At 46.7% G+C, this 14,704-nt stretch overlaps 8 protein-coding genes across 8 annotated transcripts; 5 read left to right on the forward strand and 3 right to left on the reverse strand.

The window, feature by feature from the left end:
• Positions 1-19: 19 nt before the first annotated feature.
• On the forward strand, positions 20-1,020 carry N7516_010013 (uncharacterized protein; the record flags this gene model as incomplete). The annotated part of the gene is made up of 3 exons (XM_057222732.1): positions 20-224; positions 302-783; positions 865-1,020. The coding sequence occupies 3 exons, from the start codon at positions 20-22 to the stop codon at positions 1,018-1,020; spliced, it is 843 nt and encodes a 280-aa protein (XP_057069953.1).
• A 1,067-nt stretch (positions 1,021-2,087) lies between these two features.
• N7516_010014 (EXPERA domain-containing protein) lies at positions 2,088-3,009 on the reverse strand (the record flags this gene model as incomplete). The annotated part of the gene is made up of 4 exons (XM_057222733.1): positions 2,088-2,200; positions 2,254-2,473; positions 2,534-2,697; positions 2,778-3,009. The coding sequence occupies 4 exons, from the start codon at positions 3,007-3,009 to the stop codon at positions 2,088-2,090; spliced, it is 729 nt and encodes a 242-aa protein (XP_057069954.1).
• A 1,137-nt stretch (positions 3,010-4,146) lies between these two features.
• On the forward strand, positions 4,147-4,587 carry N7516_010015 (uncharacterized protein; the record flags this gene model as incomplete). Its single annotated transcript, XM_057222734.1, has 1 exon — positions 4,147-4,587. One exon carries the CDS (start codon positions 4,147-4,149, stop codon positions 4,585-4,587), a length of 441 nt encoding a protein of 146 aa, XP_057069955.1.
• A 651-nt stretch (positions 4,588-5,238) lies between these two features.
• Positions 5,239-5,589, forward strand: N7516_010016 (Reverse transcriptase RNA-dependent DNA polymerase; the record flags this gene model as incomplete). The annotated part of the gene is made up of 1 exon (XM_057222735.1): positions 5,239-5,589. One exon carries the CDS (start codon positions 5,239-5,241, stop codon positions 5,587-5,589), a length of 351 nt encoding a protein of 116 aa, XP_057069956.1.
• A 664-nt stretch (positions 5,590-6,253) lies between these two features.
• N7516_010017 (putative MFS maltose transporter) lies at positions 6,254-8,024 on the reverse strand (the record flags this gene model as incomplete). Its single annotated transcript, XM_057222736.1, has 4 exons — positions 6,254-6,834; positions 6,885-7,222; positions 7,278-7,756; positions 7,806-8,024. The coding sequence occupies 4 exons, from the start codon at positions 8,022-8,024 to the stop codon at positions 6,254-6,256; spliced, it is 1,617 nt and encodes a 538-aa protein (XP_057069957.1).
• A 2,500-nt stretch (positions 8,025-10,524) lies between these two features.
• Positions 10,525-10,986, reverse strand: N7516_010018 (uncharacterized protein; the record flags this gene model as incomplete). The annotated part of the gene is made up of 1 exon (XM_057222737.1): positions 10,525-10,986. One exon carries the CDS (start codon positions 10,984-10,986, stop codon positions 10,525-10,527), a length of 462 nt encoding a protein of 153 aa, XP_057069958.1.
• Positions 10,987-11,680: 694 nt separating this feature from the next.
• N7516_010019 (uncharacterized protein) lies at positions 11,681-12,184 on the forward strand (the record flags this gene model as incomplete). The annotated part of the gene is made up of 1 exon (XM_057222738.1): positions 11,681-12,184. The coding sequence occupies one exon, from the start codon at positions 11,681-11,683 to the stop codon at positions 12,182-12,184; it is 504 nt and encodes a 167-aa protein (XP_057069959.1).
• Positions 12,185-13,036: 852 nt separating this feature from the next.
• N7516_010020 (uncharacterized protein) lies at positions 13,037-14,521 on the forward strand (the record flags this gene model as incomplete). Its single annotated transcript, XM_057222739.1, has 2 exons — positions 13,037-13,774; positions 14,018-14,521. 2 exons carry the CDS (start codon positions 13,037-13,039, stop codon positions 14,519-14,521), a joined length of 1,242 nt encoding a protein of 413 aa, XP_057069960.1.
• Positions 14,522-14,704: the final 183 nt, after the last annotated feature.

Genomic DNA, 14,704 nt, shown 5'->3' on the forward strand with positions numbered 1-14,704 from the left:
TACCATTCCACCAACGAGCATGTTTCAGGTTATCTCACTCTCCGTTCTGGTCCTATCCGCCACTTTGGCCCCGGTTTTCGCCAGCTCGCCGGCTTCTTCTCACAACACTACATGCGCAACGCTTGTGAAGACATTCGAGTGCCGTTGTGGACATGCTGGTTTCCTTTCGCTCCCTCATGCAAACATCACTGCCCCCGAAGAGGCTCGAAAATGCGCGAGCTACAGTAAGGACGTCCTGTGGATCTCCAATTGAACTCGTTCCTATCTATATCGCGATTGCTGATCATTGTCATACAAACAGAGTTGATTGATGCTCGTGGTACGGCTGAGCCACAGGGGGTCTCGACCATGTTCTACACTATGGTCAAGGACATACTTGCCAACACAACCGGCGGTGTTAGCCAGCCTGTCGAATATCCAGCAGGTGCTGATCAAAACACCACTAGCGGTGAGAAATTTGTACTGGATGTCATAAATCAAGGTCTTCGTGACTGCCCTGATCAGAGCTATGCGCTTTTTGGGTACTCTCAAGGCGCAAGCCTGATTCTCAACGCACTTGATCAACTTGACGTTCCTGCGCTAGGCTCGGTCAAGTCGGTTATTCTCGTTGGGAACCCTTACCGCATCCCCAATAAACGATCGAACGTGAATGGTGCTTCCCAGAGAGACCATGCAAAATCGGTTGGAATGTTTGCGATGTCCGCCATTGAAAACAACAGTACAGTGCCTCAGCTCTCAACCGATGTGGATCGAAGTGGCAAAGCATTGGATTATTGTCTCGAGGTAAGTCCCTAGAGACCTAGTCCATTACATATATTGAGGTGCTTGGACTGACCATGTCATTGCTTTGGATTTTTGATACAGGGTGATGGGGTTTGCTCTTACGACAAGACCTGCTCTTGTAGCATGCCGGCCGGTCACCTTAGTTACGGGTTGGCTGATGCTGTCCAAAAAACGGCCTTTGAGCACGTTGTTTCCCGGATAGATAAACGTCGGACCAACAACCTTATGCGCAACTGAGCTTCCGTGTAAATTCGTCCCCAAATTAACTTCACTTCTCCCGAACCATGTTATAAAGCAGATACCGTACTAAATGAGATCAACCGTTTCATCGATATAAAGCGTTCAAAGTTTAACTCGGCGAACGATTTCCTTACTGAGTTTTAGAGATAGTATCACGTACTCTCTCGTTTTAAAGTTCAACCTTACCCGTTCTACGCGCTTGGCATCGTTCTTCGGGAACTAAAGACCGAGATTCCAAAGGTTCAGTTTATCACTAAAGAGATCGCTAAGTTGGAACCGAAAGGTATCACACTCTTTGACGTGGAACAGTACTATAAAGCCCTGCTTGCTGCTGTAGAGCTTGATGCTGACGGCACTTCAAATACTGCCTAGTCTACCCGCGGAGGTAGAGGTGGTAGAGGCCGTAGAAGAGGCCGTGGCGGCCGTAGTAGCCGCGGTGGAAGACAGAGCACTGAGAGCCAGTCGAAGGACGATTGTTGAACTCCCATGCATGCATGCATGCATGATTGTTTGCTGCAGACTGAGCCTTCTTTTGTTTGCTATTTGTTATCCTTCTGCCCGTTGCTTCGGCTCTGCGTTATTCTCGCTATATATCCATCCCGCTTTGCTTTGTTTTTCCTCTTCTCCTTGAGTGCCCAGATGTATTATTAGCTAGGAATGTTTCCTTCAACTGAATCATAGTTTATTGTTCTACTTAACAAGCTAGAATGCTTATCCCCAATCCCGGATAACAACGTTGGCTGGAAGCCAGCTGCACACACGCATGCAGTCAACCATGGAGCACGTAGCTACGACATCAAGGCAGTCGATATAAGGAAAAATCCTCCACCGAACCCAATCAGTTTTCTCAACAAGGAGAACACTGGAGTTTGCGATATTGCCGTGAATTGCCAACAAATATGCGGAGGGACAATGGGGGATTTTCACGTTTCGAAATTCTTTTTTCGATGTGAAACATCGCATAATTATCTATCAATTGAATTGCCAAACCGGCATATTTTCGTCAATTCAACATAGCGGTAGATTGGCATTACAGATTTGCAGAGGATTGATTTCCTTCCACATTAGTCCCCTTTCTTAAGGACATTCTCCGTTTTGAAGTTTTTCTGACTCTTCCCAAAGTCTTGCAGCTTCGCGAAAGCCTTCGTTATCTCCGTAATGCTTTGCGTCGCATAGTCTAACAAAAATATGTCAGCAAATCAAAGACCACAGATGGGAACAAATACGTACAGCAACCAACAAGCATCCAGATGAAGTTGAAGAAGAAGTAATAGAACCAGAAGTAATATCCTTCTGGTCGACAGTACGAGATTTCAAGCAGACTCGTTGCATAATAAAGAACATCACCATACACCTGGCCCACGGAAATCAGAAGCTGTAGAGCATGACGTGCGGGATGCTGTACTGCAATGCAATATGCGATACAGAACGCAAGAGGGCCCCATGCGAACTAGCAAGGTGGTCAGTAACATGTAAATTTCATCTTTGAATCAGAGGTATGTGGACGCACTGCAGTAACAGCTTCCATACAGATGAGGAAGGGATCGGATGTCAAGTAACGAGAGTCAGAAAGAGAATACTCCTTCCATAGTTGACCGAATAGTTCTTGGGAGCCTGCGAGCGTTTTGTGGTTGATGACAAAATATGCTTCGAAAAAGAGATGGATGAATCCCGCTGGTTTGTTATATATAGATAAGCTTATGCTCGAAGGTCTGTCTCATTTAGTAAAGGAGAACGGAGAATGTAGAACTCACTTAGGCACATCCAAACAAAGGCAAGCTTATCTGATTGACTAGCAGCCGGTCGCACACGAGATATGATAATCAAGGCTATTCCCAATACAGCTACCCATAGAAAGCCGAATTGAATAATTATCGAGATTGCAGAGCTTTCATTGTCCACATACTGGGGTAGATGTATGGTAGGTGGATAGTAGTTGTGAGAAACCAAGGTTGCGGCATTCGCGAGCTGAAGTGGATCCGTCATTAGAGCTGTTGTTTCTTAGAACAAGAGTGATGTAGGGTTATAATAGAACGTACCTTCCAGATATTTAGTGATACTTATATCGATCCAAGAAGCCCTGGGGGTCCGCGGAACCCGGGACTTCCTCGGATACTCCAACGTCCGAGTCGACCCACGCGTAGACCTGACGGCTAGTTATTCAGAAGGTATTGCTAATCAGATATCAACCTTGCAAAGCTTATAGCAGACATAAAGATAGAATAGCAATCAAAAACCTATTTAATTCTCATTGTTCTCACCGTAGGAGATCACCTGGCTAGTTGTATATTTTTCTATTTAACCCATGAGGCCAATATCATGTTGATTATAAAAACAGCGTTCTATACAGCATGTATGTGAGAGCAAAAATAGTATATGAAAAACACTATGAATATGAAAATTCCAATCTTGTACTGTAGAAAGCAAATGAAAGTTTTTTGTCTGTCTGTACGCAGCAGTGAGATAATGGCCTTTTCCAGATTCCCTGGCCAGAACCCAACCGCCGGAATTTATTGGCACGCTTGTGCACGGCATGTGGGAAGTCAACTGGCCAAAGGGGCGAGTGGCTCACCTAGAGGACGATATCCACCCGGTCGTCCATCGGGGCTTTCCCATGGCATCCTTTTCGGCCTTTACGTTCTTCCACTTACAACACATCACATGCGCAGGAAGCCGCCAAAGCTACGCGAGACTGTTGGTTGCATGGGTGCCTGAGGCACATAGCCCCACATGGGACAGATACATCCATGTAGTAGATAGATTCTCTCTCTCTCCTTCTCTCTCTCCTCCCTGTCTACTTCACACATTACGAATCTACCTGCATTGTTTCTCCCTCTGAATCATATCATTGATTAGAAACACGTCCATTACCGCCCCATTGTATCCTGCCAAGAAGCGTGGCAGGTCCCGAGAACTGACGTGATTGTGAATACTCGTTACTCCGCTAGCAGTCACATTGGCGAGGCCAACTGAATTATTTGTCATCACAACCAGATGCTGATTACTAATATAGTTCGGGCGTGGCTCCCGAGATTTCCTCCCCACTTTCCTGGCCAATAACGTCTAGTTTCTTGTCCCATCTTTCTATCACCGCGATTAATCTCATACCGATGAAATATCACCATGGCGAGCACATCAACTTTGACATTAAAGCAGAACCGGCGAAAGCGACCATCATTCAGCCCTGTTAAGACTAGGCATTCATCCCTCCCACCTTGGGCCAGGTCCGAGTTCCCAACCTTGAAAACTGAGGAATCTGCAATCAACTCAGCGTATTGTATTGAATCATCCGCCCTCGACTTTAACGAGTTTTCACTGCTTGATGATGGATCGACCCCATCCTTAGGGAATAGATATCATGACTTGCTCTTTGAATACCTACGAGAGCATTTCGGGGTTGAAGACATGTGGGTTATGCAGCCATTCATATTCCTTCGTTGCTCTGACCGACCGGACCCCACTCAACGCCCTTTTACCATATCGGGCTGCTTAGCCTTATGGCTGGGAATGGATGACCCGCTGCCCACTCTCGCTCCTGGTTCTTCTGGGGGGAGACGGAAATAGACAAGTTCGTTCACGTGGACCAAAATCTGGCCCAGGACTTGAAACCGTATAGGATGCCAAAGCCAGAAACGCTCCTTATGGTTCTCATGCAGTTCAGATTCAATTCAGATTCAATTCAGATTCACTTCAGATTCAATTTTACATTATAAGTTCTTATACCTATATATTGAATCCTATATTATACGTGTCATGATAGATGGCTTCTTCCGTCTAAGAAAGGAGTAAGATCCAATTGTTATATACGATAATACTCCTAGGTATACTACTAAATAGACTCTTGATTTCTTCGAGGAGCTTAGGGTTATTATGAACAAGTGACATAGAAAATGTTACAACGCCTCTTCTGCTACCGCCTTCCTAAGTAGCTGCACCGTCCGCTATCCTCGGTCTTTTATTAGTCGATACTTGTCCGGCAGGATAGCGGGCGTCAAAAACATTGGAGTGGAGGCACAAAAGGAGGTGGGGCCGGAGGAAAACCCAAGGGTGGACCCTGCGATCGTGGATTCTGAACCTACCCAGGACGCCCGGCGTCAATCTGCTACCCAGGAGAAAATCCAGCTTGATGGTGATCTAAACATAGATCCAGCTTTGCCTGGTCAGGACCCAAATCTGCCGGTTGCATCATCATTACCTAACCTGCTTCATGAATCAATGGAACCTGAACAACCACCACTGCGCCGGTCAACTAGGATCCATAAGCCTAACCGTGCCATGTTGGAGCATCTGGCTGCTCACTGCGCCGGCTTGGACCCATCTAAAATAGTTGTCTTTGCTGATCAGATGAATGAAGTTATCCTGTCTGTCTTTGCGACTGCCACAGACAACAAAGCTGCTATAGAAGGTGACATCGAAGACTCCGCTCCGATTAATAACAAGTTGACACCGCGTGACGTCGGCTATATACCCAATGGATGGGTTGACGCTATGAACTACGTTGAACGCGAGAAGTGGTTGATAGCTGCGCACATTGAATTGAAAGCGTACATCAAGAACGGCACCTAGAAGACAGTCGATCGAAAGTCAAACAAGACGAATTGTAAGCCGCTTACCTTACGTTGGGTCTTTGATATTAATAAAGATATAGGCCGCTACAAAGCCCGCCAAGTTACACGTGGATTTAATCAAATTAAGGATGTTGATTTCCACGAGGTTTATACCGTGGTTGTAAAACCTATATATTTCAAAGTTTTCTATGTAATTGCTATAGCTTTGGACTGGTTTCTCCACTATGTGGATATTAAGACTACTTTCTTGAATGTAGATATTAAAGAGACCACATCTATTTCGGGTGGAAAGCAGAGTCACTTGACGACCACGATCCCGAATATTTAGAAGACGATGGGTTGGAGGCTATACGTCTGGAGCTCAATAGTCACGACCCTATCGAAGGATATGCCGTGAAGGACATTGGGTGGATGAAAGTTGCTATCTGTGGCGCCGGGCTGGAGGGATTTTCTAAGATGGACGATTTTCTAAGATGGGCCAGCATGGCGAATGGGATAGATATTACGAGTGTCCTCCTGAAATTTGTCACTACTTGTAGTCCTGGATATAAGAATCTAGACAGCTGCCGAAATGAAACAGCAATACTAGTTTAATGATGTAGTCAATCATAGGGATATTACTCAATTTATCCACTCAGGCTTCTCCGAACAGCGATTTCCATCTATTCATCATCGCGGATATCGATGACTGTCTGCTTCCATTTCCGAGCCGGGACATGACGCCGGAACAGAATGTCGATCTCACGGAAGGATCTGTTCTTCATCTCTGGAACCCAGATCCAAGACATGGCGGTGCAGAAAAAGGCGGTACCAGCCCAGATGTAGCCGCTCTTGCCGCCCAGGTCCCATTTATCAGTGTTGAGCATGTAGCTGGAAAGGAAGATGCAAGGAATATTGACCAAGTAGTAGGCACCTCGTCCAACACCGGTTGTCAGTGGCCTGAGACGAACGGAAGATGTCTCGCCGATGATGACCCATGAGGCAGGGGCAGGTCCCAAGCAGAAAAGGACGGATACTATCAAGCCAAGTGATGCTTGCGCATTGCTAGCGGCCTTACTAGCGCCAACTGAAGCCGCAATACCGAGCGCAATCAAGAATGTACAGTTGATGAGTTGACCATAGACATAGATTGTGCGTCGGCCGAGGTATGTGGTGATGATCCAAGAGAGCATGACCATGATCCACTGGAGGGCAGAAGTAATGAGACCAAGTGCAAATGCGGTATTGCCTGGCATGCCGGCCTCTGAGCTGGTGTTAGTCTGCTATGAGGTTGCAGGAAATGGCTCGACTCACGTTTGAAAAAGAAAACCGCTTGGTTAGCAATTAGATTGCCCGTTAGATTCTGAGATGCGTACACACAGCACACAATCAATGTGCGGTAGCGATCGGTACCTCTCCACAGTTCAACAAGACTGGGCTTCTTCTCAGTCTTCTCGAGTTCGATCGTGCGACGCATCATTGCGACTGCGTCAGCGGGATTATCATTAGCACTCGCGCGTCCAAGGCGTTTGACAGCCTTCTCTGCCTCAGCTAGACGGCCCTGCCGTACGAGCCACCAGGGCGATTCAGGCGCAAGGAAGAGTAGGATAGCGAGGGGAGTAGGAAACATCCACTGGAGTGCGATGGGAACTCTGGGATGACGGTTAGTACGGTGCTCCTCGATGGCACCTATGGAAGTGGACGAACCTGTACGAGGACGAGTCAGGCTTGGATTGGTAGTGGTAAGTGATACCGCCGACTATAATCGACCCAATCGCCCAGAACATCTGCAACATCTGCGTCGCTGGAGCTCTCAATCTCATTGGCACAATTTCGGCGCAGTAGGCGGGTGCATTGGCTATAAAAATCCCCCACGGGAGGCCTTCCAGGATCTGGGACGCAAGAAACATCCCCTGGCTGTTGCTGAAATAGAAGATGAAGATGAAGCCGTTCAAGAACATGAGACCGCCAATGGTTGCCCATCGATATCCAATCCAACTGGTAATGGGACCTGCCATGAATACACCGATGAAGGCACCGACTGGCCCGCTACACTGGAATGCTGACTGCCATGAAGCTTCGATAATCCACTCATCTTTTTTTTCGCTGTATACACCAAAGTGCTCGGCGAATTTTGGTGTCGCTATGAACTGTCCCATTAAGAAAACACAGTATGACTCCATGATCTATCGTGACGTTAGAGAAATGATCTGCCTATCGTGGGCAAGAGCTTACAATGGTGCATGACATCACGAATGCCCACCAGCTGGCAGCGGGATAAGCCTTGACAGCCTGGATCACAGTCATACTATGTTCGAGCACTTCGGCATCGATGGCGCCCGCTCTGTCGTAGTCGACCTTCTCGCCGACATCGTAAACAGGTCCGCCCATGGAGGTGGGCTGCGGCTCGACCTCTGACGCTGAGGTCTGCTTCTCTGTGATGCCGCTATTCATGTCGACGATTTCTGAGAGAAACGGGTAAATGAAAGAGAGGCAGGCACGACAGGGGGTTTCAGATCTTTATACCTGCGACGACACGCTCGTAATGGTGATCCCGATCTTAGCTGAATTGAGTGACGCTTGCTCCGGACCTTGACCTCCTGAACTCAACATCTCCAATCATGAGGGTCATTTTCCCGGGCACTACGGTAGCAGTGTCACTTGATCATGGTGGGATCTTGTCGAGCAAAGTAATCCGACAGGTGCTAGTCCCGATAGATACTAGTCGGGAGGGAATGTTATGGTTCATTTGCGGGGTACGCTATAAGTAGCAATTTTGTGACTCGATGTGGTGGTTTGCGTCTACATGTGGCGTTTCATTCGCCGGATAATTCCCTACTTTGGATCGTGGAGAGTTCAGAATCCTCGTTCAGTTAGTGCGAGTCATGCACTCTAAAATCCGGCACTCCTAATGCCCTATCAGAGTGGTTCAGCTCTGTCGAGCCTATCATAATGAGCTAGTAAATTTAATAGAGGAGTTGAGAGAGAATAAGCGCTAGTGCTTGACTCCAGGTATCGAGTACCACGGGCAAATGTTTAGCAAACGTGAGCCATTCAGAATGTCTTTGATCGCTGGCCTCCGAACATGAAGTCTAATGCTCATGATTCTTGATCTCTCTATCTCTGTAAAATACCATGCTTAGTGGAGGGAAATTGGACGTGCAGGATTCAAGATAAATATTATCGATCCTTAAATAACCTGGCGAATCCCAGAGTCGGACACGTCTCGGTGTCATCTTATCCGCGCGCTCTGGGCTCGGCGAGTTCTACCCCGGACGGTCACTACCCCGCGTTATGACCCCGGACGGATTCTGAATCTCCTCCAATGGAGAAAAGAAGATGGCGTTTGGCGACGGAGGTTGAGTCCAGCGCATAATTTGCGAGGCTTTCAAAACAAACTCATTTATACTCAGGCTCCAATGTCTTCTCCCGAAACATAGTGTCTACGACAGGGACTTGTCGCCTCAATAGATGTCTTCCTGGCCGTGAGTGGTGACCAAGACGCACCCTTGCTGGCAACGTCAGGCCAGAAAGAGCAAAAGTAAGAAAGAGAGCCCCACTTTAGAAGCCGCCGTCCCTTAGTGCGGCCACTTGTTAACAATCAATTATGAGGTAACACCAGAATAGCGCCTAACCTAGCTCCTTCAAAACATAAGCTTATACACCACAGTGGGGAGCTATCTTCATCGCAGATGGCAAAGGCTACTAGCTGCAGTATGCGTAGAAGCCCCAGACCTAGAACGATTGCTAGCTTTTCGGTGCTGCTTGGCGTTTGGGGGCGAGAATGGGAAGGGAAGGAAAAGACAGAGAGAGAGAGATAGAGAGAGAGCTCTAGTCTCGTCAAGTGGTCGCAAACCTTCTGAGATATATTATTACACATGCTTCTCTCATCCGGGCTTTAACGACGAACACAGCCTTCCTTTTACGCAGCTGCGCGCACATCAGGGGGCTACTAAGTGGGCAAGGTGTGGACTCCGTGTCGAAATGGCAACGCTAGTGTTCATAAGTGACGCTGCACGTGCTTGGCAATGAACTTCTCCTTTGTCATATTCCTGCTGTCCGGGAGCGCCTTACTATCTTCTCTCTCCTCTAGGGCTTCTTGTTGGGTGCCTGGATGTCTGAGGCCCAGGACCCACATGGGACAGATCCACATTTATGTGTAGTAGATACTAGTTTCTCTCCCTCTCTCCTTCTCTCTTCTCTCTCTCCCCGTCCACTTTCTACATAAAGAATCTGAATGCATGGTTTCTCCATAAACATCCATTGGTAGATTCTACAATACTTCTTCATACAGAGCACTGTCCAAGCTGCCATGTGTCTAAGCTGCATAAAAACCAGGCCCACGTTCTTTATCGTTCTTTATTGGATCTGGATTAGCTTACTCTACTTGTAAGATAAAGAGCACGAGGTTTCTTAACCATTCTACTACCTGAATATCTCTTTTTCTATTCTGATTCTCCCTCCTAATTCGACTTACCTTTATTACTTACTCATTTTCACCATGTCGACGACTATCGAAGATACCAACACACCTGAAGAAGCTCTCCAGCTAACATTTACCAATACACTCAATATCCACGGCCAGCTAGTGAGGTAGATAGATGAAGCTCTCGAAGTGGTGAAATCCCTCGCACCTGAGGACGTTTACCCCGCTACTTTAATGATTCAAGACTATGCTTATGCCGTTTTAGGAGCAGTAGTAAGATCCCTACAGAAGCTATATAACTTTGTCGAATAAGTGGAATTCTGGAAACCATCTAACTAAACATTCCTCAATTGTAGCAAACAAACTAACAAATAGCAAATAAAAGCAAAAGGCTCAGTCCGTAGCAAACATGCATGCGTTCCTGGGAGATTGTTCAACAGGGTTCTTATACCCTAAGATCTAACCCGCACTGCGAGCCAACAGGGAGACATATTTCACAAAAACAACAAGGGCCTCAAATGTTCAACCTTATGGGAGCATCCACTTGGGGGATTCAAAACACTTCTCTGGTTTCTTCCCGTCGGCGGCCGAGGAGACAGCCATAGCTGCTATAATGTCGTATGAAGAGCAAAAGGAATTGGTGTGGAAGGTCATCTTGGCACCCGTGATTTGGTCCTCATTCTTCTCCTTTTCCTCAACTTTTTTCACATTCTCGTCCACGAACATGCATCCCCAGTTGCTGATAATACCACAACGTCCACGGAAATTGTCGAGGTATCCCTGCCCACACACCTGGTCGATTGGCATAGACTCTTTAGTTGCATAGACCTCCACATTATTGTTACCCGCCGCTTCAAACACTGAGCACGCATCGTCATCAGGGACCGTTTCTCCATCTTCACGAGGCGCGAGGGGGGTCTTGTAGTCTGAGAGTGGATTGGCAAGGGTAGACCCCATGAGGGCGGCCGCAAGGAGGACTTTTTTGAGCATGATGGAATAGAGAGCGAATTGATTCGCAGAGGATTGTTGTGTTTGTGGTTTGCTTTGGTTCTCGGGCTTTGGGGGAATCTGATTTCTTGAATGATGCTTGAACAGAAGAAAGGCTCGTACTTATAGGTTGTGAGTCGGATTTTCAAATGATAGCTGTTATCATTTTTCTCTCTAACAAAATGCCTCATTCAGCATTGACCGCGACGATCTTTTATAAATAATTATGAGGCGGAGCGCAAGGTTGACAAGGCCATGGACTAGAGTTTTAATATGGATATACCGTAACGCATTCTATGTGGATACTTAGTATACAGTCCTGTTATAGGGCTATATAGTGGACCTCGGGAGTGCAAGGATGGGGGATCTTCTCCGGATTCATGTTGCCAAGAGCACTGCTATGAGCCATTTCCTGTTGATGTTCAGCTTACCCCGTATCGGTGACAGAACTAATCACAATACTACAGCTCTTTGCCTTATTCTGTTAGTATGGTGGAGAGGATGGCGAAGTTTAGGTGACAGGGCCCGGGGTAGTCGAGGAATTAGGTAATTTGATTGAAGTCTCAAAAGATAAAAGGCGAACGTGTTCCCAAGAATCAAGCATTAAAAAAAATTACCTATACACATTTCTTGCCATTGCAATTATTCCTTACAAGACTTCACACAACTTTTGGGGTTTTCGTTGAAATCTTCAATTATGCACTTCGTTAAGCAGATCAGTGTTATGAGTCTTGCTATTGCATTCGCTGCAGCATCTCCCACGGCCCAGACCAACCCTAAAGTGTTGGAAGCTCGCGCTCAAAACAAAGACAGATTTATCAACCCCTCCGAACCGAAGATGAGCCTTGACGAGCAGTGTATGAGAAAGACAGCAGAAGTTCCTCTGCTACAGTATTGGAACGTTGTAATCAACGATGCCACAGATTACACCGATGACGAATGCGGTTCTGGATTCCTCGACAATGTCAACGGTCGCGGCTGCGCGGTGACAGGCTGGGGTTGCAACATTGCCAGTGATGGCAAGACGATGAACGCCAACTTCAACACAGGAGAGAGTTGTACCAATGAAGATGTTAGCAGTGCCATCAACGCGGCCTTTGGCGGGAAGAACGTGGAGTGTGCGGACTACGATAATGAAGTTCGATGTGGTGATGACAACAAGTGCTCCGTTGACAAACCGAGAGAGGGAATTTGGGGCTGAGGATGACGTTGTCTCGCTACAAGGAGACTACGGAACGAAGGATTGTTGTGCGGAGGGAATTACTTGTACTGTCAGACCTTCCGAATGTTCAGAAAACTGTTTATCTTCGTTGTTTTTTCCCTTTAAATCTTCTCCATGATTCTAATTTCATCACATTCATAAGCTATTGTGGAGCATGGGGTCATGTGACCTGTATGGCCGCCTGATTGGTCAGGCGCTGAATGTTTGTCTCCTCTCTCTCTAGTTATCTGTCTGTGGTAATAAAGAGATTGTAACAAAGACATGGTATTGGGTAGGTCAATAAAACTGCAAAAGATATAATAATACCAAGGTAATAATAAACATTATATAAGCAAAGTGGTCGCGATAACCTCTGACAGGGGTACCCTGTCTTGGCGCAATCCCTACTAATTCTCTATTTTATAAAATAAAAACTAAATCCATTGAGCTTATCTTAACGGAGTGAGGTGGTAAAGAAGTTGTCGACGGCGGACTAGTTATTCCGTGCCGAAGGCTTTACAATACACTGTATCCTAGATCTAAAAGCGGTCAGGATTAAGGCCAACATCAGGCCAAATTAAGGCCAAATTAAGGCCAAATTAAGGCATTAAGGCCGTAATGCATTGCATTAAATCCGAAAGTAACCCTGGCCACTATGCCCTCCAGGGCTGGGTAGACGTATTACGAGCCCTTTATCCTACAGTGCTCGGCGGGTCGGCCGGGAATTAATAGTGCTTAGCCACCGCCTAAGACGCGAGCCTGCGGGACCGCGTCCTTAACCCAAGGTGATTGTTACTCACAATTGAAATATCTCGTTTTCGACTTCCGTGCATATTCTACTTGACACCTAAGATGACTAGAACAGAACAGACGAGACCCGATCCTGACTATACCGGTCCCAAATGGCGGCAACGTGAATACCCTGATCATCAAGGTGACACCGTCATTCTTGGAAAGATTGCTTCCAGTGATCGTGAATATCATCAACCAGAAGGACGAGATGCATTTCGACTTCAGATTTACAGCAAACCCCCCATAAAACCAAAGGATTTTCAAAATTTGCACGACTACTTTTTCCAAGAACTGGTACATGGATGTTTCATGGAAATCTACTCCTACAGCCCACCCGACGCCCTCGCCTGCGTTGAACACCAACGGCGGGAGATTGCCTACCGCAAGTGTCTCCATGCTCAAACAGAAAATTCTCCCGAAGTGTTGCCGCTATTGATTCCAACCCTTCGAGCAAGCACTCAAAATGATTTTGGGTCCGGCTTCTGTATTCTCCTTACATCGGAAAGCTATCAAGCTGGCTTTGATGCAGAGGAGCGGAATGATCTTGGAACCGGGCCCCTGTGGATCATTTTTAATCGGAAATTTCCTAGTGAAATCCCGAAGTTGAGTATGATCACCCGGCTGGGTTCGTCGTTACTGAACTACAACCGTTTTCGAAAGGGTCAGATTGAAGTGTCCCCTGAAACGAATGAAACGAGTGCCAAACTCATCAATGACCAAGAATACATGGATGACACTGTATCTGATCTTCTGAATGGGGTTTTCATGAATTTTGTCAACCTCGGCGACATGGGTTTGGTGAGGCTTTACCGGTGGAAACAAAGTTCGATGCACAACAAACCAAGGAAATTCTTAAGAGACAGGAAACAGACGAAATCAAGGCTGTGGATCAAAGTAAACTCCACCTTACATGGAATGATGCCACATTGACAACATCAAACAAATCCTCGGACTGCGATATTCAATATGTGGTTTACGTTCTATTCTTGGCAGACATAAAAGATTCTTCGCTTTTGGAAACAACAGCTCGAACATTCACAGCGGCCGGCAATCATCTCTCAGCTTGGCTTCAACAAGTCGATTCGCCTCCAGTTCAAAACTCCTAGCTCATCATCATTGTCCTGCCTGCTCTCTCGGCGCAACGAGTTTCCCGTCGGTGCTTTACACAATTTCGACGCTGATACTCGCCAAGAACGAACATTGCCTTTCGGCATTGGCGACCATGCATACGAGCCCATTGCACACAAATTCTTCGCAGTGGTTCTTGATAGACCATCATTTATCACACAGCCAGACGTTTCGTTTTTCACCGTCTTGAATGAGTTGCAAGAAGAGATGGAGCCGACCGAGATTAATCTTGTGGATGTTAAACGCAGTGCGGGTATCCCCGAAGTCGCGAGGCGGCTTGCTATGCTTGCTGTGGAGGAGGGGCTTACCGACAAGCCTAAGAGAACACTGACGCCCGAAGAGCATCGATCTTTGATGATGATATCAATGTCATCAGAGTATCAATCATGGTTAGATATGGCCCGTGAAAACGAGTGAATTGTCTGGCCCGCGGGCAGACTGGTCGGTCCAACTTCATCAATTTTTAGTCTCACAAGCACTAGATAGGGATTTGAATGCCATGCAAAATGACCCCCATGTGCTTCCTCTAATGCTGACACTGGTAGAGGAAAAATGGTACGTAACTATAGCGTACCTAGGTACAACAGAGGCCCGAAATTT

The sequence above is a fragment of the Penicillium verrucosum genome (assembly GCF_028828655.1).
Source record: "Penicillium verrucosum strain IBT 35672 chromosome Unknown utg000004l_segment0_segment0, whole genome shotgun sequence".
Taxonomy (NCBI): domain Eukaryota; kingdom Fungi; phylum Ascomycota; class Eurotiomycetes; order Eurotiales; family Aspergillaceae; genus Penicillium; species Penicillium verrucosum.